Source organism: Crinia signifera, chromosome 5 (genome assembly GCF_055691185.1).
Source record: "Crinia signifera chromosome 5, ASM5569118v1, whole genome shotgun sequence".
NCBI classification, from domain to species: domain Eukaryota; kingdom Metazoa; phylum Chordata; class Amphibia; order Anura; family Myobatrachidae; genus Crinia; species Crinia signifera.
The window spans coordinates 199,092,305-199,118,064 of NC_139221.1; the positions used below are offsets into that span (position 1 = coordinate 199,092,305).

The 25,760-nt window shown below is 42.7% G+C and overlaps 1 protein-coding gene across 1 annotated transcript in view; it reads left to right on the forward strand.

Moving 5' to 3' along the window:
- LOC146080772 (dynein axonemal heavy chain 5-like) overlaps positions 1 to 25,760 on the forward strand; it is a 357,582-nt gene that overhangs the window by 162,499 nt on the left and 169,323 nt on the right. The window contains exons 41-47 of the mRNA XM_083188420.1: positions 661 to 833; positions 4,635 to 4,813; positions 8,374 to 8,561; positions 14,510 to 14,704; positions 19,017 to 19,151; positions 20,100 to 20,289; positions 22,671 to 22,888. Coding sequence (XP_083044546.1) covers positions 661 to 833; positions 4,635 to 4,813; positions 8,374 to 8,561; positions 14,510 to 14,704; positions 19,017 to 19,151; positions 20,100 to 20,289; positions 22,671 to 22,888 — 1,278 coding nt within the window. The remainder of the gene's footprint in view (positions 1 to 660; positions 834 to 4,634; positions 4,814 to 8,373; positions 8,562 to 14,509; positions 14,705 to 19,016; positions 19,152 to 20,099; positions 20,290 to 22,670; positions 22,889 to 25,760) is intronic.

Genomic DNA, 25,760 nt, shown 5'->3' on the forward strand with positions numbered 1-25,760 from the left:
ATCAATCCTAAGCAATGGGCAGTATGATTCGTTCCCAGTTTGGCCACTCACAAAGCTGATCATTTGATCACCAGTGATTTGACATTGTGTTACACATAGGTATGTGCATATAATCAGATAAAAATCCCATCCCAACCATGATTATGGTATGCCAATCATTTTGGGAAGCATGCATGGTGATATGTAGTCAGTTTGTCCATATTTCTGGGTGTGATTAGCATTAGTCATACTTTGAATGAGCTTTAGTTAGAGTCAAAAGCATATCCTTCTAAAGGCAGTATATGTGCACCTCGATAAACCTTATTCTAAAGCAAAGCGAGCCGGTGCAATTTTATTACATGTAGAGAATATGCTGGCTGCTTTTGCATCATGCACACACAATACTGCCAGCATGGTTTTACAGAGTGATTTAGCACTGATGTAGAGTGAACCCTCCTCTCAATGTTTAATCTGTCTGTAGGATAAGTATGCCAATCTGTACTTAAAGGACCATTTTTATATATTCACATTGAGAAAATGTTTACCAGCATGAATTCTTGGATGCTGCAGTAATGTAAAGATATACAGTATTGGATTAAAAGAATGTAGGAAATGCAGGCAGAAAAGACAGTGCTAGACATGAGGTAAACACAGAATTTATTTTTATGTTCTTCTTATTAGGTCCGTATGAATATAAGATCAGCTTCAGATTTTGAATGGCAAAAGCAATCCAGATTTTATTTCATAGAAGATATAGATAAATGTATCATCCAGATTACAGATGTGGAGTTCAGCTACTGCAACGAATACTTGGGCTGCACTGACAGGCTGGTCATTACTCCTCTGACTGATAGGTACAGTATGAAGGACATGAGCTGTAAAGAATGATATGTCACTATCCTTTCATGTGAGAATGGTAATATGACTGATGCTCGCATTTATACTGTGCAATGCCAGGTTTATGTGCTGTGATATGAATTCAAATGTTCACCTCATTATATCAATATACATTCACTGGTTGAGTAGTAATTAACCATTGACCTAATATAGCTTATCTTGTATGAATACCTTGAGTAAAAATCAATTACATTAATTGCTTTCCTCCATATATAAGAACCCTTGATCTAGAACTTCATGGTACAAAATAGCAACACTCAAACATGCACTTTACCCAGCATGCACTATACCCAGCTCATGTCTCCTGCATCCTAATTGTGAGCACAGACATAATTTTATTTTTTCCATAAAACAATGTGAAACCTTTTTGTACATCCTTCAATAGCTAAAACGAATGAGGTAGGTCCCTTAATATTTATTACTAACTATTAATCAGTAAACGTCCAGTTCCGGCTGAGATGGTGATGGCCGCAGTTAGAGTTGCTCCAATGTGTCCGCATCAGTTTTTTTCCATATGACTCCCTGTGGGTTTCCAAGTTTGGAGCTTGACTGAAACTGTTTAGGGGCACGTTCCCGCATCTGGATGAAGGGGTTTGTCACAACCACCATGCCCGCAATGCACCAACGCCAGCACTTGGAGAAATGGTGCTAATCCCTTATGATAGCTGCTTCTGCACTTCAGGTAGGGGAGAGACAGCCATTCCATGATAATATGGAGATAGAGCATAAAATATAAAGGTCAACACCGTTACAAGACGTTGGCATTATTAATAAGTAGAAGTGCTCTATTTTGCTCATTTTAAAAATAGTTTTAATCAAGGTCATATTAAGGCTCTTCAAACTATTAGGACAATTACTGATTCCTATTAGCCTCAATACTGTCATTTATTGGGGATTTTGTTTAAAACAGGAAGGCAAAACAAAATCAGCGATAAGTGACCATTTTTTTTTACACCTCCCGGGGTATTCAAACCCATGCCAATTTTTCCGCCAGTTGGAAAATCTGCACTTTTTTATGGTTTTCGGTCGAATTTGCATTCAATGGTTTCCATCCAAATGACGATTTTTTTGGGCTGTCGGAAAAATCAGCGAGGTAAGAAAACACGTGGATTGGTGAGTTAGATTTGAATGAGGTATTTTGTTTATGTACAGTGTAAGTACTGACTGCTTTAGTCTTACACTGTAATGCAATGAGCACACCCCACCCATATCTAACTCTCTCTCTCTTGCATTTGCCCCACCTGCAGTGCAACATCGTTTTTGTCCTCGATACTATTGACCCATAGACCGTTAAGTATCGCAAACACTTAATAAGACCACAGAGACAGACTTGTGCATTGAATGGGCCTCAAACGGAAGAGCTGCAAAGCCACCTGGAGCATCCAATGGCAGTGCTCCTAGGACACTTCAGGCAGTGCTCTGCTTCCTAGAGCCAGCTACTCCACCCCTATGCATGGTTTAAAGGTTTAGGGGTTGAACTGGGCTGCTCATGACACATTTGGTATCCCCACAAACACTTCTCACCAATAATAATGGTACATAATACAGTAACCAAATACAATGTTTGATCTTAAAACCAGAATGCTTTATTATATTTCAAGATCCACATCTGGACATTGTTTCATTTTCAGAATGTGACATCAGTAACCCGACGCGTTTCGTTGTGAAAAATACTTAATCAGGGGCTTTACTTTAGGTACAATATCAAACGCTTCAAATGCGTGTGGAGTATCCACAACCTTCTTTTAACACCTTTGGGGTGTAATAGGTTAGTGACTGTTGGCTGCTATGGCCTTCCCGTCGGTTGAGTAAACTTTGGATCCCAGATATCAGATGTTCATTTGTGAGGCAGAAGTATCCACAAACATATGGGGTGTCCACGGCCTTCTTAGTACACCAATTTCTGGTGCAAGTATTAGGTGACTTAATTTTTAGGGGACCATCCTGTCTATGTAGTACTGACGACCAGATCAATGTAGTACTGACGACCAGATCCACAATATCCGATGCTCAGTTGTAATGTAGATGCGGTAAGTGTAGGTATAGGCTGTAGACAGCTCAATTTCTGGTTGAAGCAAAATGTGCAAACTGAACTGGCTGCAGGTATCCTTCAGGTATATATATATAGCAGCAGGTTATCCGCACACAAATTAGGTAGAAATCAACACGGTTGTGCTCCAATCCAAGGTACAGCAATGGTCCATTGAAATAGGAGAAATGGGGAGACCTGCTCTCAGGTCTCTGATGGAGTAGGATCTCTTGTACCTATGGCCTGATGTCTATATATATATATATATATATATATATATATATATATATATCTACATGCCACTCAATTTGCCCATTTGGAATTCTGTCAGAGACCCTTGCTGGATACCCCTTATTCGTTCTTTTGTCATTTTTCTGACGCCATCTTTATAAAACGAGGTATCTTTACTTAGACTTGCTTTACCTTGATATTATATATATGATATGGGGCAGGACAGTACTTGCCTGATGTCAATATATGGATAATATCTTGGCAAAGTGCAACTACTTTGAGGTTATTGAAACTCTCCTGTTAGTGTTGCTGCCCCATATGGAAATGGTCATCTTCTAGTTCGCTGTTTTTAGTAAACACTACTCTAATTTTGGTACTTTTGGTACTTTGATAGGCAGGCAACATTGCTAAATATTTAGATTGCTTTTTACAAAAAATAGGATTTTAATATGGAATCATTTAACCCTTCCTCATAAATCAAGATTATAAAGGTTTTTCAATCACTACATGGTACTTATACAGACTGCTATTGGGATTTAGTTGGTTACCTGCTGTTTTTTGGTTAGAATGTAGATTCTCTTTTATGGTTTGGTGCCTGACAGCCCTCGCAAAGTGTCCTGCAGCATCTCTTGTACGGGCCTCTCTTGGATAGGAGAATAACTTACAATTAGGTAAGAATGATAGTAAAATATAAAAATACTTAAAGGATCATTCCAGCAAGTACAGACTCTCTCGCCTAAGCTTGCAACCTTAAAATATAGGCCAATGGGGACCCTGGGATCTAGTCTTTTGTGTTGCAAGCACTGCTTGAAAATGTCCGTAACCACAGTCTTCTGAGTCCTATATGCAAGGAAGAGAGTTCTGGAGCCACTAGATACTAGTTAGAATTGTCTGATTGGGTCAGTGCATGCTCCCCATTGAGAGTATTATTAGTCAATGGCACCACTCTAGGTTAGAATATGTTCCTTAGTTGGTGGTGCTTGCTTCTCTTTAGATAGCTATTACTAAGTAGGCATGTGAAGAGAGTCATGCACACTTTTATAATCCAGGATATTAACTATTGATCTATTTACATTCGTTATGAAAAATGGACAATTTCATCCCATCTTGACCCATTCTGCATTTGTTCTAAAAGTTTACTACTGTACTTAGTGGCGTAAGTTCGCCCCAGTTGCCCGGAGGCAAGATAAATATTGGTGCCCCCCACACACACCACCTTATATGTATGTATGAACCAAGAAGGTCTATTCTACGTTTTGGATGTCAGTCTTGTATCAAGACAAGAACGTTCTTGTCTTGATAAAGGAGTGACACACTCTTAAGTGAGTGTGATATCTGTTGCCCTGCTTGGAGGGGGAGTTAGCCACAGAAGCAATATCAAGCAGGGGATGATAGGTGCCCCCTTGGGAGCAGAAGCTTGGGGGCAGATGACTCCATTGCCTCCCAGAGTTACGCCTCTGACTGTACTTCTCCCTTTTTTCATTCCTGACTTTTGCAGATGTTACATTACCCTCTCTCAGGCTCTGGGAATGAGCATGGGTGGAGCACCGGCAGGTCCTGCTGGAACTGGAAAGACTGAAACCACCAAGGACATGGGCAAGTGTCTTGGAAAATATGTGGTGGTTTTCAACTGTTCTGACCAAATGGACTACAGAGGTCTTGGCCGTATATATAAAGGTATGATTTTCAAACCGCAAAATCATTTTGCATTATCTAATCTAGTGCATAGAGGGAAGCGGCCTATTTTTGCGTAGTGGAATAATGAATAACTACAGGTATATACTGATACTTGAGGTCTATGAAAATCTAAAGAAAACTATTTCCAGACTGCACTTTACTGAGCTTAATACATGTGATTTACACTTGTGAGAAACTCCGTGGCCTTTAATATAACCCCCAAAAATTTTTAGTCTGAAAATTGTTTCCCTTCAGAGTCATTGTGGACATGGTACATTGTTGATCATATACACAGGTTAAATCTGCAATTTTGTTCATAGAATATTGTGGTAACAGCCAGTAGATGGCAGTGCAGAACAGTTTAATGTGCATCTGATCATTGAGTCTCTAGTCATAGAGATTGAATAGATTCAATTAAACAAATTAAAATAAACAGAAAAGCAAATGTGAAAATATTTGGCACATATATAAATTAATGGTGCATTTAATTTGAATATATTTAAATAAATGAGTGGAAAATTATTACAAAGTAGAGCGTAAGACTCTTCTCCATTTTAAAAGATGTGAAAAAGTACAGCTGGTATTGTAAATAGGATTAGCCCCAAATAAGAATATACATACAGTAAAGTACTCATGAGGTACCAATTTTAATACCAGATGCATTTTCTTGTAACATTTCTCCTCAGGCAAAATGTAAATATTATATGGCCTAATTCAGAGCCTCACCGGATATGACCCGACATTCGTAGGTCCATAGTACAAAGTACCAAACATTGGTACTTTTCGCATGTTTTGGACCCATACTGCACATGTGCAGAACGAGTCCTGCATTATTGAACACACTATGGCAGCCAACGTCACTTAATTGACAGTCTGCAGCTGTTGTGCCGTGACAACAGCCTTAGTTTCCCAAAGAGTCACCATTTTGTGGGTGTGCCAACAGGAAACAGATTTCTTGGCCTCTTGGTTGGAACAGCGGCTGCCATGAGGTCTCGCAGCTGGCTACTGTTGTCCATGCTGCATCCTAGGATGTAGCACCTATCACTAATGCATTCAGTAGACCAGACTTATACCAGACGCTCCTGCTGCATTACCATACTACTACTTCCAAGTAAGCAGCAGCAATGCTCCACCAACCACATGGGAATTAGGCCCAAACTTTTCTCATCTCTGCACAGGTAGCTATTATGCACTGTTCAGCTCCTCGGAATCTTCTGCCGAGGCTAGAAGATAAAGTGCCCATCTATCACATACCTTTTTACTGCAACCTGAATTGTAAATGCAGACTACAATAAGAGCACAGTATAAGTGACTGTAATATTTATAAATAATTCAGTGGCAAATGTCCCATTTAAATATTAAGCAAAGTATTCATGTGCAGTCTCTGTAAATTGCCGCTGAAGAAAAAGATGCAGAGATCTATATGAACTGATTAGCAAGCAGCACAGTTTAGTAATTACACTGTCTAAACCGGGTGTCCGTTCATGTGTTCAGCTGCTTTATGTGTCTCCGAAGCAGCATGCTCCCAGTACCTGGCTGGTGACCTTGTGAAATGATATATATATATATATATATATATATATATAACATTCCTTATTGGCCGCTTTCTGCATCAAAAGAGTTAACAGAAGGCTGCAGTCATTTGTTAATTCAGTGCTTTCTGAATCCTAATGCAAGTATTTCTGGATGAAGTATTCAAAAGCTTAAGAGAAGAACTGAATGGAAAAGCATTTCCTCCTTATAAAAGCGAACAGAAAGTGTCCAAGGTCATGTTATCATAAAAACGTATCCCCAGAGGAGCCTGCACCAGTAATATGCTCTGTTCCATTGTTTTCTTTCACAATTCTATGGTGCACCTCCCTTACAGGCAAAATCCTTCTTCTTAAATGTGATGGGGATGAGATATGTCACACAGTACTTGGTATTTGATGTAGTTTAAGTCTCTACCTTCAGGTAAAGGTGCTCTCACATTCTTATCTCTCCTATACATCATGGCTCCGCTCCACTTGTTACTTCCCCATTAGTATACTATAGATTTCAATTGTATCTTTATCAATAAACCTAAATAGAATGCATAATGGTAAATCATCATTGATCATTAAAGGCCAATAAGGTAATAGCATTCATAAAAAGGGGAATAGAGGCAAGGGAAGATAGTGTAATCATGCCTCTGTATAAATCGTTGTTGCCGCCCATCTGGAATACAGTGTACAGTTCTGGGCACCAGTCCACAAAAAACGACATCTTCATACCTCTCAAAAGTCCCATTTTTGGCGGGGCCGGTAGTGTCCCGCGGCATGGGGGGGGGGGGGGGCAGTTGACCCCCAGCATGAATTAATAGACGCATGCGTACAGCATCTATTCAGCGACGCAGAGGGCGAAAAGGTGGCGTGGCCCGGCGGGAGACATGATTAGCATATGTCCCACCCTCATTTACATATAACATGTCTCCTTTTTGCCGCGGCGCATGGCTACGCCGAGCGAGGGTCCTGCTTCGGGCAGTTAAGAAGTTGGGAGGTATGCATCTTGGAACTTGAAAAGGTTCAGAGAAGAGCAACTAAATTGATTCAGGGTTGAGACTAGTCATTGGGTTATGAGGAAAGGCTAGCCAGGGTAGGAATGTTTACAGTAGAAAAAGAGGCGTCTAAGAGGAAATGTTATAAATATATACAAATACATAAAGGGTCAATACAGCAAACTAGCTGGCGATCTGTTTATTATAAGGACTGTTCACAGGACACACGGTCACCCCCTAAGTTTAAAGCCTTAGAGGAGAGCAAATTTCTCAGCCAGTGAAGGAAAGGTTTCTTTACAGTAAGGGTAGTTAAGATATAGAATACACTGCCAGACCCAATGGATACATATAACTAAGAGACACAATTTTAGCAGAAAAAAGTATACATGATATACTATTAATCATAATAAACTATAGTGGACCTGTAATAATTTGGACAGCCTTATTTGGTCATCAAGGATTCTAGTTTATAACAGATAGGCAGTGACCTCATCCTGGCCATTACACTGCAGGATATCATTTATAAGTTGAACTTGACTAAAGTCTTTTTTCAACCTCAGCTACTATGGGCCTTATTCTAGTTCACTCTTTCTGACAAAATCCTTCTTAGATGGACAAAACCATGTGCACTACAGGGGGGCAGATGTAACATGTACAGGGATAATTAGATTTGGGTGAGTTATTTTTTTTCTGGGCAGGGTAAATACTGACTGCTTTATTTTTACACTGCAATATAGATCTCACGTTGAAGTAAAACCCCACTCAAATTTAATTATATCTGCACAAGTAACATCTGCCCCACCTGCAGTGCACATGGTTTTGTCCATCTAAGAAGGATTTTGTCAGAAAGAGTGAACTAGAATGAGGCCCTATGTTACTGTGCATTCTCATGGAAAGAAAATAATGTACAGTTTCACTAATTAAATAATTATTTTGCACTATTTGGTGGTGTTGACCAAGAAATGCCATTATTTGTGTTTGTATATAGGGAAATGTACTTGTTGGCACTATGATTTAAAAACTTTTGAATTTTTGTTTGGCACAGGTTTGGCTCAGTCCGGTGCTTGGGGCTGCTTTGATGAGTTCAATCGCATTGAGCTGCCTGTGCTATCAGTGGCTGCACAGCAGATTTACATAGTCTTGCAGTGCAAAAAGAACAAGAAAAGCCAGTTCATATTCACAGATGGGGATGTTGTTGAAATGGATAGAGAATTTGGTATATTTTTAACTATGGTAAGTGTCTGTAACTTGTATTCAGATAGATTTAGGAGACTCTTCTAATGCTAATTGCGGTACTTGTGAGTTATCTGGGCGCCCGATTTCTAAATCGGGTCGGATCGGGCACATCGCATCGCATCGCATGCGACCATCGGATGCGATGCGATGCGATGCGATGACCCGATTTTTCCATAGGAATCAATGTTAAAATGGACTGAGTCCATTTTAACATGGAATTCAATGGGAAAAAGGGGTTCTTTTCATACCCCTACTATCCAAGTGGGCATGGAGTTGGATATAAACCTGTAGCGAGCCACCGAGCCCGAAGCGTGGCGAGCGTAGCGAGCCCCGCGAGGGGACACAGAATACCGTCCCCTCGCGGGGCTCGCTACGCTCGCCACGCTTCGGGCTCGGTGGCTCGCTACGCTCGCCACAGGTTTATATCCAACTCCATGCCCACTTGGATAGTAGGGGTATGAAAAGGACCCCTTTTTCCATAGGAATCATTTTAACATTGATTCCTATGGAAAAATCGGGTCATCGCATCCGATGGTCGCATGCGATGCGATGCGATGCGATATCGCATCGCATCGCATCTGATTGTATGCCTTAACTTAAGGCATACAATCAAAAAATCGGGCGCCCAGATAACTCACAAGTACCCTAATTGCTGTAAACTTAAATAAATGGAATTGTAACAAAGCATACTTGCTTACTTTTGAAAAGTAATTTCAGGGAGATCATAGGTCATATTATAGTGCGCCGCATTGAGGGGGTATGTCACATTCTGTCCAAGGGGTGTGTCTATCTCCACCTATTGGTGTATATATTGTCACTCAGGGGCAGTGCAAGGTTTTTCGTCACCCCACGCAAAACATCAACTTACTGCTCCCACCAACACCCACACACCAATACCGACTTCCAGAACCTCTAGTAAACATGTGGAGGTAGCATCTTAACATTTCAACACCTGCGATTTGCTATAAGTTCAAGAAGGATACCTCACTAAGAGTCATCCTTAATTTTGTGATAGACTCAGGGTTGCCCCCATGACTCTGGAGCCCTTAGGCAGCTGCCTGAAATTGCCTAATTGTAGAGCTGGGGATGATTGGCGGACAGGATGCCAGCGGTTAGAAGACCAGCGGCATCCCACTGGAGAGAATCCTGACAGGGACCCGGTAAGTATACTTACCTTTTCCCTGCCCCCTAACCCTAAACCCCCGTGCAAGCTAACTTAACAGTCCTCATTAGTACCTAACCCTAACCTTCCTACACTATCCCCTTACCCTCCATTCTTAGATCCTAACCCTAACCCTCCCTCCCAGCATTCTAGCCTTCCTGCATCCTAACCTTTTTCCCCTCCTGCGCTGTGGCTTAACCATACTGGCATACTTACAGTACGATCTGGTTGCTGGCAGTTGGGATAGCAGGCCGGATGCTGGTGATGACATCTCCATCCATGATGGAATTCTGGTGTCAGTCTTCTGGTTGCAAGAAGGGTTTCCAGCATCGATGTTGTGGTCTAGAGTCAGGATTTCGGTGTCGGGATTCTGAATGTGTCCGCTTTGTATGCAACATTATTGACTACAGCATGGCCCCACCACTAGCCCCATGCACTATCTGACATAAGGAGGGGAGGCAGAGCTGGTCACTGCCTCTCCCTGGTTTCTTTCCCTGGTGCGCTGCATATTTGGTGACTTATGACTATGAAAATTAGTAGAATAAAGTAAAAAATATGTCAAAACTATGGCAGTGCCTACTTGGACTGCATGTCTCGGATGGCAGTGCACCACTCTGACATCACAGCTACATTACCAGGCAGGGCTACATGCCGAGCTCACAACTACATTACATAGCAGAGCCACATAGTGCATACTAATATCTATCTATCTAATATGAAGGAACTGTCAGCTAGTTCTGCAGCAGGGTGTAATGATTACTGAGTGAAAATCTCCCCATGTATCAAGACTCTTGTCGCAAAGTAGTTCATTGCCCCCATGAGATCCCACTCTCCCTGTCTTTGCCCCCTCCTCATAGCAGATTTATCAGCCCCCCTTCGATGTATCTGTCTCCACCATAGTAGTGCCATCATCATGAGTCCCTACCTTGCATGTCTTTGCTTCCCTTTATTCCTCATCCAGCTCTAACTTCCGCACAGTCTGAATTCTCAATGGGTCAGTAGCGGCATCTGGGGTTTGATTTTGTTTTGATTTGATTACGTTTTGTGGGACAGTGGGAGACTCCAATAAGCAGCATGCGGGAGGGTAGAAAAACGATGTAACAGAGTAGTCTTCTTCCTAATGTCAGTGCAACATAGAGTATCTTGTAGTAGCTGGGCAGTGTGCTTTCTTGCTAACTGTAGTACAGGCAACACTGGGCCTGATTCAGAGTTGATAGTAAAAGCCAAATCTTTCTCAAATGGAGAAAAATGATGTGCACTGCAGGTGGGGCAGATGTAATATGTGCAGAGAGAGGCAGTGTTTGGTGGGGTGTGTTCAACCTGAAATCAAAATTGCAGTGTAAAAATAAAGCAGTCAGAATTTACCCTGCACAGAAACAAAATAACTCACCCATTTGAGAAAGATTTTACATTTGCGAATCAGGCCCACTGGCTGTAAAATGACATAAATGCCGTGAATCTCCTAACCCACAGCACTCAACACAAATGGTATTGTAACTGTCATGCTAATACTGCCTATTTACTTGAAGTCTGACTAGTTCTCTTTCTAACAATATGTGAATAATGAGAAACATTTTTTCAAATTAAAGACCAAATAAATATTCAGTAATGATGCAAGGGTGTATAGTCCATTTCAAAATGAATAATTACATTCATGTAGTGTTCATTCTAGCACCCGCTATCTTTGAAAACCCATGCAGTTCCTCTTCCTTGCCTGGGGTGTCGCTGTCTGCTGAAGTGCTTCTAGCACAGTGTGTTCTGTATATCAGCACTGATATGCCAACCAGACATGTGCTAGAAACACCACAGCAGACCGAGATACCCCAGGTAGGGAAGAGGAACTGCATGGGTTTTTAAAGATAGCAGGTGCTAGAATGAACACTATTCATGGGAATAATGAAGGCAACCAAGCACAAAACCTTGTATAAAGAAATAGTATTTGCACCTGCATTACGGCTTCAATTGGCTCACAGTATGTGTTTTTTAATTAGTTTTGTTAATATGTGTTTCCTTTGTTATAACTCAAAGCTCTATGCATTGTCTGTGTATTCTAGCATACGGGTTCTTTATTTATCTGTTGTGTTGTGTTGTGTTGTGTTGAGTGGTGTACAGTATGTCCCACTATGCCTATTGTGTCGTGGAGTGTCTCACACTGTTTTCCAAGTTATCACCCACGCTTTTAGTGTCAAAGATCATCGCTTTATATCCCTTTGTATTTTACATCATTCTGCACAATGCAACAGTACAATACCTAATTTACATGCTAGATTAGTATTGTCAAGAGAGAGCTCCTTGCACTTGCTCTGTCCTGATGCCAGTACCTCAGACTGCCGGAGGCCTAACCTCCAACCCTTGTGTACTACTGCACATGCTCAACCATACCATCAGGGCCGGATTATGCCTTCAGGAGGCCCGGCGCACTTTAGACAAGGGGGCCCTCTCCCACTTGTCATTACTGGTCACAAACTGATCTGATACATCAACTGTGTGCATTGTGTACCTGTTGTACATACCTGCTGCATTAAACCTGTATCATCCCGCAAAATTGTTCTGCCTGGTTAATAAACCAAAGAACTTTTATGATTTTTATTGTGTAGACTAACCTCCATCACACATTGCTGTATATCATCTATTGGGTCTGCCAAGAGTTCTCTCCATTCATTAACCACTATACACTTTGAAGCCCATAGATACAGCAGATATGTCCCAATCATACACAATCATTGTGATTTGTAGTTAGTGTAATTAATATACAGACTAAGGGGGGTATTCAATTACCCGCAGCCATCTTCCGACGGGCGAGATGGCTGTGGGGCCCTATTCAATGCTGTCTTCCCTGACAGCATTGAACAGGGTATCTCAGCAGAATGAGCCCAACATCACAAGCAGTCAGGCCAAGAACAGCCGGGAAGTGACGAGTTCCCGGCTGTAGCTCACCTCTTCTTGTCCCGCTGCAGGCGGGACATTGAATCCAGCCTGCTTTTTCTCAGTCCAGCAGACCGAGAACAGGACAGGGTCACAGCTAGACAGCTGTGGCCCGTGATTGAATACCCCCCCCCCCCCCAAGTGGAATATTCAATTAAGTGCCATTTTTTCTAATAGATGAAAAAATTAACTTTTTCGCTGTTTTTAGGTCGAATGTACATTCAACCAATCTAATGACTAGTCAAAAACTCTGGCACTTTTTTTTTAATTGTAGCTGTTTTTTAGTCATTTATTGCTGCTGTGGTTTTGACTTTAAAAAATAGTGAAACTGCATTGGTGAAAAATGACTAAAAATTGTCCCAAAATGTAATCATAAAGTCTGTATTATTCAGCTAGCTGAAAAAAACGGACTTAACCCTTTGAGTGCCAACGTTGCTGTGAGAGATCTTCAAAATATCCTTCTAAAAATGCCAGCATTGCTCACAGTGACTGTTCTTTTTTTGGGTGCAATATTTAACTAAACAGTTAATTGATTTGGCTGTATTTGTATTTATTTATACTAACTATTTATTTATACTGTGAGCGATGCTGGCATTTTTAGCGGATATTTTGTGGATCTCACAGCATCGTTGGCACGCAAAGGGTTAATTGAATACCACCCTTTATCACTGACATGCAAAGTATACAATATATTTTCTCATTGTGATTATATAATGCATTGTTCCACAGATACTGTATAAGCCATTTCACAATGTCTTGTATATGTGGAAAATGCAATATGCAGTAACGCCTAGTATAAAATATCAAACCCATATGCAATAACCCACTAATAATGCACCAGTTTTTTTAATGTATTTAACAATCAGCTATAGTTTCCTTATTCATATGCAATCCCTTCTTGCAGCACCTTCAATAACTCTATTAACTACACAACTAGATAACAAACATATAGGGGGAATGCAGAACTGAAGTGTGACCCTTCGTGGGCAGTACTACGTATGTTTAGGCGTGTCCAGGCTGTGACCTACATGCTGTCAGTGAGCTTTTATCCTTACCCTTAGGGCTATTTCACACGCTCCGGCTCCTGCTGGCGGCTAAACCCTGCACGACCAAAAGCCGTGCCGCACACAGTAGTTAATAATGGACACGATTGTGGCCATTCCCACGGCCCGGCCGGCAGGTTGCAGCCGGATCCCACCACTGGAAAGGACGGCTGTGAGGCTGTGGCCATCCCCTCCATTGTAAAGTTCTTGGTGCGGCACGGCTTCTTGGCCGTGCGGGGATTCGCCGCCCGGCAGGAGCCGGAGCGTGTGAAATAGCCCTTAGTGGGTTACCATGCCGCATCATGCACCTTCGACAAACTTGGATCCTATTAAATATGCCCCAAAGAGGCTTTGAGCCTCTTTATTTGAATTATTGCATGAATGTTTGCTATTGAATACATTGGTAAGGATAGTTTAAACTTTAATTGTGTTTATTGAACTCGACAACATTCCATGCCAAAAATCAACCAGTTCAAATAAGCCTTTATACTAACACCTGTTGCAGGTAGCTCTGCACTTTCCCATATAAATATGTATTTTAATTAACCATAACTTCACAGTTTTTCAGCTGACACATTTTCATTTTGTATTAACATCATATGTTCTATTTTGTCAAATGTTAATATAACCCTTTAAACTCTTCTTCCTGGTCACATGTTCCAAAGAAAATCTATTTTGAGTGTTTACAGTGATTGCATTTTCAATCAGTGAAGACAGAATACACCTAGATAAGTTAAAATGATGTAAAGTAAGGCTGTTTCGGAAGATTTAAAAGGTGTTCATGAGTTTACATACACTCATTTTCTGTCTGATAGAATCCAGGCTATGCGGGTCGTCAGGAGCTGCCTGAAAATTTGAAAGTTCAGTTCCGTACAGTGGCAATGATGGTACCAGACCGTGCTATCATTATGAGAGTAAAACTGGCCAGTGCCGGGTTCCGGGATAACCAAATCCTCAGTCGAAAATTTTATACCCTCTACAAGTTGTGCGAGGAACAGTTATCCAAGCAGGTGGGTGAGAAAATATACAATGGTCATCAAAAACACTGAGGCTGTTTTTATTTTGAAACTGTTAATCACCGAGTTGCACAGCAAATTGCACTGAATAACAGTCAGAATTATGGAGCAGCCTGATATATGCATAGTATTAATAGGTTTATGCTACTTTACAATTGAAGTTTGTTGGTTGACCAAATATTTTGCCTGTGAACATTTGAGCTAACAATATAGCTCATAAAAATGTAGTTTTGTGGAGGATCTTACTTATTATACTGCTATTTAAATCCAATTCTTTCGGTGCTCATTACATTTCGTAGACTTGATAGTTACAAGTACATTGCTGTGACAAGTATAACTACAGATGATTGTAAATTGTTAGATCTCTATGTTCTTGTCACAGTGCAAAATCCTGCAATGATAGGGAGGTGTATTCCTATTACAGGGAACAAGTAAACGTTTGCTACAATTTTTTTGTTAAAAATATGTTTATTGACTTTTCAATAAAGACATAGAGATGCGATACACACCAGCATCAAATAGTTATGAGCATGAAGAAAAATATAAACATGGGTCCTGAATCAGGTTTGCTCAGCAAGATGTTAACATCTAAGCTTACCGAGCACCTGAGACGACCGCCAGCCGGCCGTCCAACCCATCAGCCAAACGTCCGCCCCATTGACCATTGGTATAAGCTATACACACTTGCAATCTGTCGCTTGATATATATCAAGCCAGGCATCACAACTGCAGGAGCATTTAAATTTGCACATCCATTTGACAATGTCAGGCAGCTCTTCTGGCCCTATAATGGGTCAGCTGTATCATAGGTGCCGATTTTTGTTTTTGCTGGTGGGTGCTCAAGCCAAAAATATAGGGGAGTGGCTTCAAGGGGAAGGGTCGTAGCCACAAAATAATACCAGTATGCAGCATAGTTGTCTCCAATATTCAAATTACGGCAACAGTGTTCCCCTTTTTACACATAACTTGTGGACCTGCGGCTGTTTCTCTTTCATAACCGTACGTACCCCCATGCACAGGAATGACGGGGAGATGCCTCTGTCAGCTCTGTTAATGGCGCTGGGCAGCATCTTTTATGCGTAAGCCGCCGGGTCACTAAAGAACGGATGGAATACACTCTTCCCGGCATACTGTTTTCCAGGCGGCAGGGCTGGCGATGCAGGTGCTGCAGCTGCAAATTAGCAAGTTAATATGGGGGCCCAGCAGTGCGACTCGGGCCCGTGGGTGCTCCTCAATTTCCGTGGGTGCTCGGGCCCTTGAGCACCCACAGAATCGGCACCTATGAGCTGTATACACGTGGAGGTGCACATGGATGATACATCTGCCGTACTGCATCAGGAGTACAACGTTATTCACAGACACATTGAGGGAAAATTACTAAGATGGGAATAAAACTTCACATGTGATGTTGCTATGGGCTACCAATCAGATCCTGTCTACTATCTTCTAGAGCAGGGCTGGGCAACACCGGCCCTCCAGATGTTGATTAACTACACATCCCAGCATGCCTTGCATCAGTTTCAGCATGGCCACATAGCAAAACTAATGCAAAGCATCCTCGGATGCAGGGGCTGGCTGGCAACTTTTAGCCTGGGGGGCAAGTCCAGAGCACTGGCCCATAAGTAACAGCGCCTTGTTATTGTTAAATGAAGGTTTTTCGTTTAAAAAATATGTATTAATAAGATTAGGCCTGGAGTTGATTATACCCCCTGCATACCCCCCCCCCCCCCCCCATAATAACACCACAGACTGCTCCCCTGCATAAAATTAAATGACACCACAGACTGCCCTGTATTAAAAGAACAGGACACTTCAGGCTGCTCCCACTGTATCATTATTACCAGGACACCACACCCTGCTCCCACTGTATCATTATTACCAGGACACCACAGGCTGCCCCCCCTGTATAATAATTACCAGAACACCATAGACTGCTCCCCCTGTATAATTAATACCAGGGCATCACAGGCTGCTCTCCCCCCTGATATAAGAGGGAGGACCCCCCTGATATAAGATGGAAACCCCCCTGATATAAGAGGGAGACCATCTGGATATAAGATGGAGACCCCCCTGATATAAGAGGGAGACCCCCCTGATATAAGAGGGAGACCCCCCTGATATAAGAGGGAGACCCCCCGTTTATTTGGCACCTTGTCCAGTGTATGAGAGCCCAGACATTGCCCAGGATTTCCTGACGAGCAAATGTACAATGAGCACCTGTTACTGACACTTATTATTGCTAAATTATTCAAGTTCCCCTCGGTCAACGTGATACAGGAGGGTGTCATCTCACCCTCTACACAAAGGCGTACAACAGCCGACAACAGCACAAAGTGTATGCCACACATCCAACACTGTCATGACAACACCTGCATGAATGGACGGTACTCCACAGCCAAGGAGTTACAATGTGATGAGGGCCCAGAGGTTCGGGTGCCCCTGTATCACTACTATCAGAGATCGATATATATAGATATATATATATATAGATATATATATATAGATAGATAGATAGAGATATATATATATATATATATATATTTTATACACACACACACACACACACACACATACAGTTTGCACTCAGGATAAATAACATCTGCTCCAGGTGTCCTTGCCATATGCGGATAGATAGACCAATGGGACACTGTCGGTGACCAGGTCGGCACTCCGGAGACTTACAGCAAAAATAAAGACACTACACCCCAGTCGGTGTGGTCCACGCTGACTGGGGTGTAGTGTCTTTATTTCTGCTGTAAGTCTCCGAAGTGCCGGCCTGGTCACCGACAGTGTCCCATTGATATTGATATAGATATATATATATATATATATATATATATATATATATATATATAGATAGATATATATCTATCAACTACCAGGTTCCCAGCTGTAATTAATGTCAGCTGGCCCCTCACCTGGTCTCCAGCAGCTTGGGGGGTTAATGATAACATCACAGGAACCTATTCGTGGACCCTCCTCATTAGCCTCAGGATCCAGAGGCTATTGCAGGGTTAAGTAGCTGTCAACTATTAAACACAACAGACTGGGCCAGCATGCTGGGATTTGTTGTGCCACAGTATCTGGACCGCCCACCCAAACCTGTCAGAGCCCTGGTTTATTTATGGGCACTGTCTGATAGTGTTTAGCAGCCCAGGGGTATACACAGCACTGTACTAAGGCAGCATACAGATAGTGTAGTGGATAGTTGTAACAGTCCCTGCACCAAGGAGCTTACACTCTAGTGGCACTACAGAAGACCAGTACCCGGGGTACAATATTCTGGTGCCAACAAGGTTTGCAATCTAGTAGTACAACACAAAGGCATGACCCAAGATTACACATTACACTGAAATGTCTCCTGCCCACAGAGCTTACAATCCATCTCGCTAGCTGGAGGCAGGGGGAGCACTGAGGCCACTATGCGGTAAGTACAGGCACTTTCCTGGAGGGAGATCAGCAGCCGGCAGTGCCCCCATATATCCCCCTCCCCAGCTAAGCTTAACCAGTGTAGCTTCATTAAAGTGTTTAATCTCCTTGATCTCCAGACCCCCAATAAATGTCACCTGGCTGTCGCAGGAACTGTCAATGCCTTTTAAAGTTTTGCCATGCTCCGTCCGTGCTGCTCTGCTGCGGCTCCCTCCGGCCTCCGTCCTCCGAGTAATAGTATCTGACCTCCGACCCAGCCTCCCTAGACACACGTGTGGGCGCCGGCATCAGCGTCTGTCACACTAAATCACAGTGCCAGAACTCAAGACGAAACAAATGTAATACAGGCGGCCGGCCCTGCATATTTATGCCTGGACACATGTCCTCATGCAGGAGGCCGGCGGCCATGTTCCTGTAGCCGCGGTGATGAGGTAACATATAAGGCAGCCCGCAACAGTACATGTTAGAGCGGCCCGGGGGGCACATGGCATCCTGCCCCCCGGCCCAGCCCGCCCCTGCTCGGATGTGTAGTTCATCAACATCTGGAGGGCTGGTGTTGCCCAGCCCTGTTCTAGAGGGTGCTAAATAAATAATATGCAGATTCTGATTGGTTGCCTATAGCAACATCACATGTGAAGTCTTATTCCCATCTTAGTAAATTTCCCCATTGTTTGTGAACAAAAGACAATGCACTAGCTATATATCAGTCACAGATTGAACAAAGTATATATTGCCCAGTATATTAAGTAACCAGTGTTTCCATCACTATAATTTGGATGGAGTTTTAAAGCTGCACACATATGCTACAACTAAATTACTGTATACAGTGTAATCACTGTTATTCCAGGAAATGCATACATGTTTCTTTTCATTTCAGGTTCATTATGATTTCGGATTGAGGAATATTCTATCTGTCCTCCGAACTCTGGGGGCAGTGAAAAGATCCAACCCTGACGAACCGGAGAAGACGGTAGTAATGAGAGTTCTCCGTGACATGAACCTGTCAAAGCTGGTAGGTTTTCTTATAGATACTTATACAGAGGGCAAGCCAGCAATATGACATAGTGTTGATATAGCAGGTTGCACACATTTGGCAGACACTGGATTTGTTCCGACAAGTTAGCATTATGGATTACTTTCTGTCCTTTCTGACACAATGTCAACTTGCATTCTTAGGATAGGAAGATACTTTCAAAAGTGAGATAATGTTTTGTTCTATTCTCAATTCCTTTTGAACAAACATGTTGATTAAATAAATAAATCATAATATGACAACTTCCCTTTGAAGGGTAAGGGTAATACCCCTTTCACATCGCACTTTTAAAACAGTATATTGCCGTTTTTTTTCCATTTTAAAACGTTTAAGGCTGCAGTGTGAAAGTGCCAGAGTTGATTTACCGGTTAAAGTTAACTGGTATTTCAACACGGTTAAAAAGCAGAGTCCTACACGTTTTAAAGCCGTTTTTTTGGCAGTTTGAATGGCTCTATTTCAATGGCTTTAAATGTGTCCCTTGGGGGTTGAATGTTTGAATGGTATTAAATGATTTTTAAAATGGTTTTCACCTGCAATGTGAAAGGTCTCAAAGCTCAGACCCGTTTTAAAGTCCTATTTTTATTCACTATATATTGTAAGCTGATTTTTCATACCAAAAATAAACCTCCAACATCATTACATTTTGACATTGCCATTTTAATGACAAGCTGAGCTCAATGTGATTTGTGTGCCTGGTAAAAATAACGAGCTGTGCTACTGGCAATATGTAACTTTTGTGGATTTGTGCAGTTGTCTGACAAATTGTGCTAAAATAGTATGAAAATCCAGAATACTTCTTTTATAGAATTTGACCAATTGGTTTGTATTTGTAAATAAATTGATTTCATATACAACTAAATGCATATTATTTTCTTAATGATCTTTCTTTATGTGTTCTGCTGCTAATATTATTTTCTAACTCCTTAGGTGGATGAGGATGAACCTTTGTTTATGAGCCTGATTAATGACTTGTTCCCTGGAATAACCCTGGATAAAGCTGGTTATCCGGAGCTGGAAGCTGCCATTCAGAAGCAGACAGAAGAAGCAGGTCTTATCCATCATCCTCCCTGGATTCTTAAACTTATCCAGCTGTATGAGACACAGCGGGTCAGGCACGGTAAGCATACCAACTGTGCGGTCATGCAGATGGAACACCTAAACAGCACCGCATTATATTAGAATGTCGGGTTATAGGTTTTTTAGGCATATTAACTCCTTTTGCTGTATATAAGTTTAGTTGTAAGAGAGAAAACTGTATCTCAACAATGTGTCATCCCCATTCTCTTTAGCTCTAGGTTCTGATAGACCAAATGGGCATATCTCCCAATTGTCCTGATTTTTGTGGGCCAGGCCCAGTTTTTTTGGCACTATCCCACCCGCGGGTGGCATTTGCCAAGGTGGTGGTGCTGGTGTTGGTGCTTAGTTTGGGACCCCCTGTTACTCGCTTCTCTGCGTGGCAGACAGGCAGAGTGAGACAGAGGGATTGAGGGCATCCAGCAGCTCCCAGAACACTGGCCATACCCCCACAGTGCCAGCAAACAGAAGGCATGGCCACGCCCTCTTGCCAAGGCCACCCCACTTTTCAGACACTAGCACAGCTTCGCCTCACAAGAGTCCTGGGATGCAACGCTTGTGCGACTGATGGTGCGACTGATGGTGCGACTGATGGTTGCGTCTAAAGATGCACCAAGCAATATTTTAGCATCTAAAGATGCCGAAAGTGGGGATATCAGCTTGTAGCAGCCACCAAAAGATGCAGACATGGACGTTACTGTGTCCAAATAAGGCCCAGTAGAATTAATGGAAGTACATCCATAGAGCTCTATTATAGACCTAGAGTATGAACAGTGTCCTGTAGAGAACATGAGCAGCAGAACATGTGGTGTGGGCGGCACCTCGCGTCACGCTGCCGGGAAGTCACAGTTGGGCTGATTCCTCAGTCACACATCAGCTGTACATAGATTATATGGTTTTAGAATGAGTTGTCCACAATGGACAAAACCCTAATGCTAGTCATTGGTGCTGCCAAGAGAATAACCTTGCACTAAATCATTTTCTATACATAGTTCTGTAGTAACTGAGTAATATAAAAATAACGCTGGTAAAGCTGACAACATGAAAGTATATTTGGAGCAGTTATAATAAACTGTTTTTTTTTTGTTTTTTTTTGCTAAAGCTGCAGAATATTTTCTATTTTAAAGACAGATGGTATGATCTGCAGTTTGGCAAAATGTCACATAACTGCTGGTTTATCTGTAGATTATAGGTTTTAGATTAAATAAGAAAATATTATGCAATGTATTTTTTCATTTGTAAAATAAATTAAGACCATCCATTAAAAAGAAGACGAAATGTGACGTGTGATGAAATCAGCTCTTGTTCTGGTAATTTGTGAGAATGATTAATCAAATATAGTTTAGAATAGAAACTGCTGTATAAATCCTATGGCTTGCACAGATATTAGAACTGTTCTGTGCTGCCTGTGTGAGGGGCATGCAGCCATAATGGAGCTGCTGTGTTATTACAGTACATGCTAATCTGTATATAAAGCATTTTCTGAGCTCTGATGATGACTGTGAAGAGCAACACAATGGTTGCTTGCTGTACACTGTCATGTGTTAATTTAGGTGTTTGGGTCCAAAATGTAGATAACTCTTAACATTTCTTGCACTCTCTTGTATGTCAGAAAGGTCACAATGATTTAATTCATGCTCTGAACTTCTTATTGTTCTAGAATTGATGCTTGCCACTGTCAGACAGTCAGATTGGTATCATTGTGGGCAACAAATATGTATAACAGGCATGTCTTGTCACCAGGGCCGGACTGGGACCAGAAATCGGCCCTGGCATTTTGAGCACACAGGCCCACCCGAAGTAGACGGGACCTTTGCGCGGCGAAAAGGGGGAGTGGCCTCAGGGAAATGAGGCATTGCATCAGACAAAGGAGGCATTACACATTATGGAACACACCGTAATGCCCATTACAGAATATGACACAATCTTTATGCCCATTACACATTATTATGGGCCAAGGCAATTATTACTGCTGGATATACACTAGATCCCAGTGCTCATCTCTATGTAAAGCTTATGTAGTAAGTGTTAAAGGATGAAAAGAATATATATAACAGTGTATTGTATTTAAATCAATGACAAATGAACAAATTTAATTAAATGAAAAAGTGCTTGTAGAAGCTTTTGTGTGAAATAGGTCTGAACAGGTTGGACCTACACAGTATCACCCTGACAGGCCCCTTGGCTAGGTATGTAGTTATCTTTTAGGGACCCCTTTTTACCATAGGACCCTCACCTGGGACCTATGTCCCTGCCAGATGACTGAGGTGGTCTCAATGGGGCCAGACATGTGGGGATTACCACGTTATTGATTTTATAGCCAGAGTGGGTTATGGTGCATTGTTTGCATTAAATCATTTTCCTGTTGGCTTCTGGATTTAACTTCATGTTACTGACTTTATATTATTATACCATTTTCTTAAGGAATGATGACGCTGGGACCCAGTGGTGCAGGCAAAACCAAATGCATTAATGTCCTTATGAAAGCCATGACAGACTGTGGAGCACCTCACAAGGAAATGAGAATGAACCCTAAAGCCATCACAGCCTCCCAGATGTTTGGCACCCTAGATGTGGCCACCAATGACTGGACAGATGGTATATTTTCAACTTTGTGGAGAAAAACTTTAAAAGCAAAGAAGGTTAGTGTCATGGCATATTCAAGAGTTGGCACACTTAAACAATAGTCAATATCTGCAAGAGTTCTGTTCAGTATCTTAGGTCGACATTGACTAGCTCAACAGTTATAAGGTCGACACTATTGGTTTACAGTCATTGACACATGAAAAAGGTTGAAATGGACAAAATGTCGACACCACCAAAATATCGACACCAGAAAAAGGTCAACATCAGCAAAAGGTCAACATGGAGATTTCCACTTTTTTGATGTCTATGTTGTATAAGTGCACCGTGTCCCCTCGCTTGTCACGCTGCACTGGCCATGCTTCGGACACACTATTTTATGCCCACTGGGTTGGTAAAGTATGAACAAGTCGGTTAAAAATTGACCGTTTTCCATGTCAACCTATTGCATGTGTTGACATTATGACCATGTCGACCTAATGCATGTCAACCTTTTTAATGTGTCGGCAGTGGTCAACCTAATAACTTTCCACCTAGACACTGTTGACATAATGACCACATACTAATCCGACAGTAGTGCACTTCATCACCAGGGACTACCTAACACTGCATATGGGGCTAGGCTATCCACACACCTAATAATCATTCATACCAGCATGTCCCAGTTCCTCGCTCACGGCCTGTCCGCTCTTTGAAGATGGGAATAAGCAGAAGGGGCTGTGGGCATTCAGCTCTGTACTGCATGTTTATTTAACATCATGCACTACATCAAATCTCTTTACCTATCATGTTATTATTAAGTATTACTATAGCTTACAGTATGTTTACAATTTTATTTGTATTACTGTTGCTGTCAGGGGCCCAGGTGCTTACCCATCCGGACAATCCACCAGGGCCCTTATTCTGATCGGTGCGGCCGGATCCGAATATGCGGCCAGCACCGTGCGTCCTAAACCCCGTCTTCCATACGGATCGCCAACTCCGTCCGAACGCGGTAAGAAGCTGTCCGAACGGACCGCACGTGTATTTCTCATGAATACACCTCCTCGATCTCAGGGAACCTCCCCCATCATTCGATGGTCTAGGACCGAGTGGCCAGGCAGCTCCCGCAACCTCAGAACACACGGGCATTTCTCCGTGCAAAAGCAGGGATCTGGGCGGGTAGCTGACATCTGGCAATGTCATATGTCCGCCCCCTACACGTGCGTCACGGCCGCATTACCATACGTACGCCCAGCGTTTGCATGGGAACGCCCATGAAACGCGGGGTGTAAACATATGGTAATGAGCCCAAACAGCCCTTCACACCCCTCTCCACCCCCTGTTCGTAGTGTACACATTTCATGCGGAATGTGGCCGTGCGTCCCGCTCGCACATGCGCAGAGACGCCTCTGCACATGCACAGACACAAAACATCGGCGGCACGAACGCACGCGGATATTACCGCACCAACCAGAATAAGGGCCCAGGTGTTCTGTTCAGGGAGTCTCCATCCAGCAGATGGGCGCCTGAGTTTCCTGCTGGCTCACCTGTCTCTTGTCCTCGGCGGCTGCCATCTATGCAGATCACATGACTTCTGTGACCAATCCATTCCAGCAGTCACTCAGCAGGCAGTAGGGTGTATAAAAGTGAACAGTCCACAAGGGACTGACACCACTGCAATACCTTCCCAGCTACAGTAGTCTACAGAGAGTGTCCTGAGTTCCCTCTTCATTCTTCAGAAGCTGTGCGTATATGACTGACACTTTCCAGAATCTGCTCGTGCAAGTTTCCTCCATTCCTCAATCCTCAGCTCTGGTCCAGTAAATCTGGTTAATCCTCAAATCCATCCTTCAGTCACCAGCTCCACTCCAGTAATTCTGGTCATTCTCCGGATCCATTCTTCCGTCCTCAGCTCCAGTCCAGTACGTCTGATTAAACTCCAGATCCATCCTTTAGTTACCAGCTCCACTTTAGTAAGTCTGGTCATCCTCCATATCTGTACTTTAACATTGAGTTCTGTTTAAGTAGTTCTGCATATTTCCTGGAGTTGTATCTTCAGTTTTCAATTCCGGTCCAGTCAGTCAGTTTATTTGTCAGTTCTTTAGGCTCCGCATCCCCTACTTTCTGAAGTCCATTCCAGTCAGCACTAGTTTCTCAACCCAGACTGTCAGAGAACCTGCTCGTCATATGCGCAAACGTTAAGACAGTTCTTAGGGAACACCCCCAGTGTGTTAGGCGCCCATACACTGCTGCGACATCTATCGGGTGTTTGGACACTCGATAACTTTGGCAAGCCGCCAGGACCTTCCCGGCGGCAGGGATGCATGCGATCCGTTGTGATGGATCGCATGCATCCCTGCTTCCCACCTCCCTCACCACCGGGAGGGAGGTCCCTGGACAGGTGGTCGGACCTGCCGCCCGACCACCTGGTCGGGTCCGATGCACACAGGACCTTGCATTGGACCCGATGGCATGTCAGGGGAAGGCGATTTGGTCGATTTAAGGGCCCGATTGGTCGCAATTGGACAAAATCATGCATATCATTCCGTTGTGTATTGCTTCTACACCACAGTATATAACCTCTCCTCTATATAACGCACCATAGACACATTTCAACTTGTTTCTATATATTTTATGATTCGGTACTTGTGTATTATCACGGTGCCCATCGCAGCGCATGCCACTAATTAAGGTATGCGATGGCATGCGATGTCATGCGATGGGACCCGATTTGAGCCTTTCCCCGGGCGTGAGTATACAATTTTAATATCGCGTCGCATCACATGCCATTATAATGGCATGCTATGCGATGCAATGCGATTATGCCCGATTTGGGCTTATTGCCGTGTTAAATGCCCCCCCAGACCCGATTTTTAATTGTATACCCACCCTGATGGGTAATGACTATGTTAAATGCCCCCCCATTGTTAACGCAACCCCACTATCAAC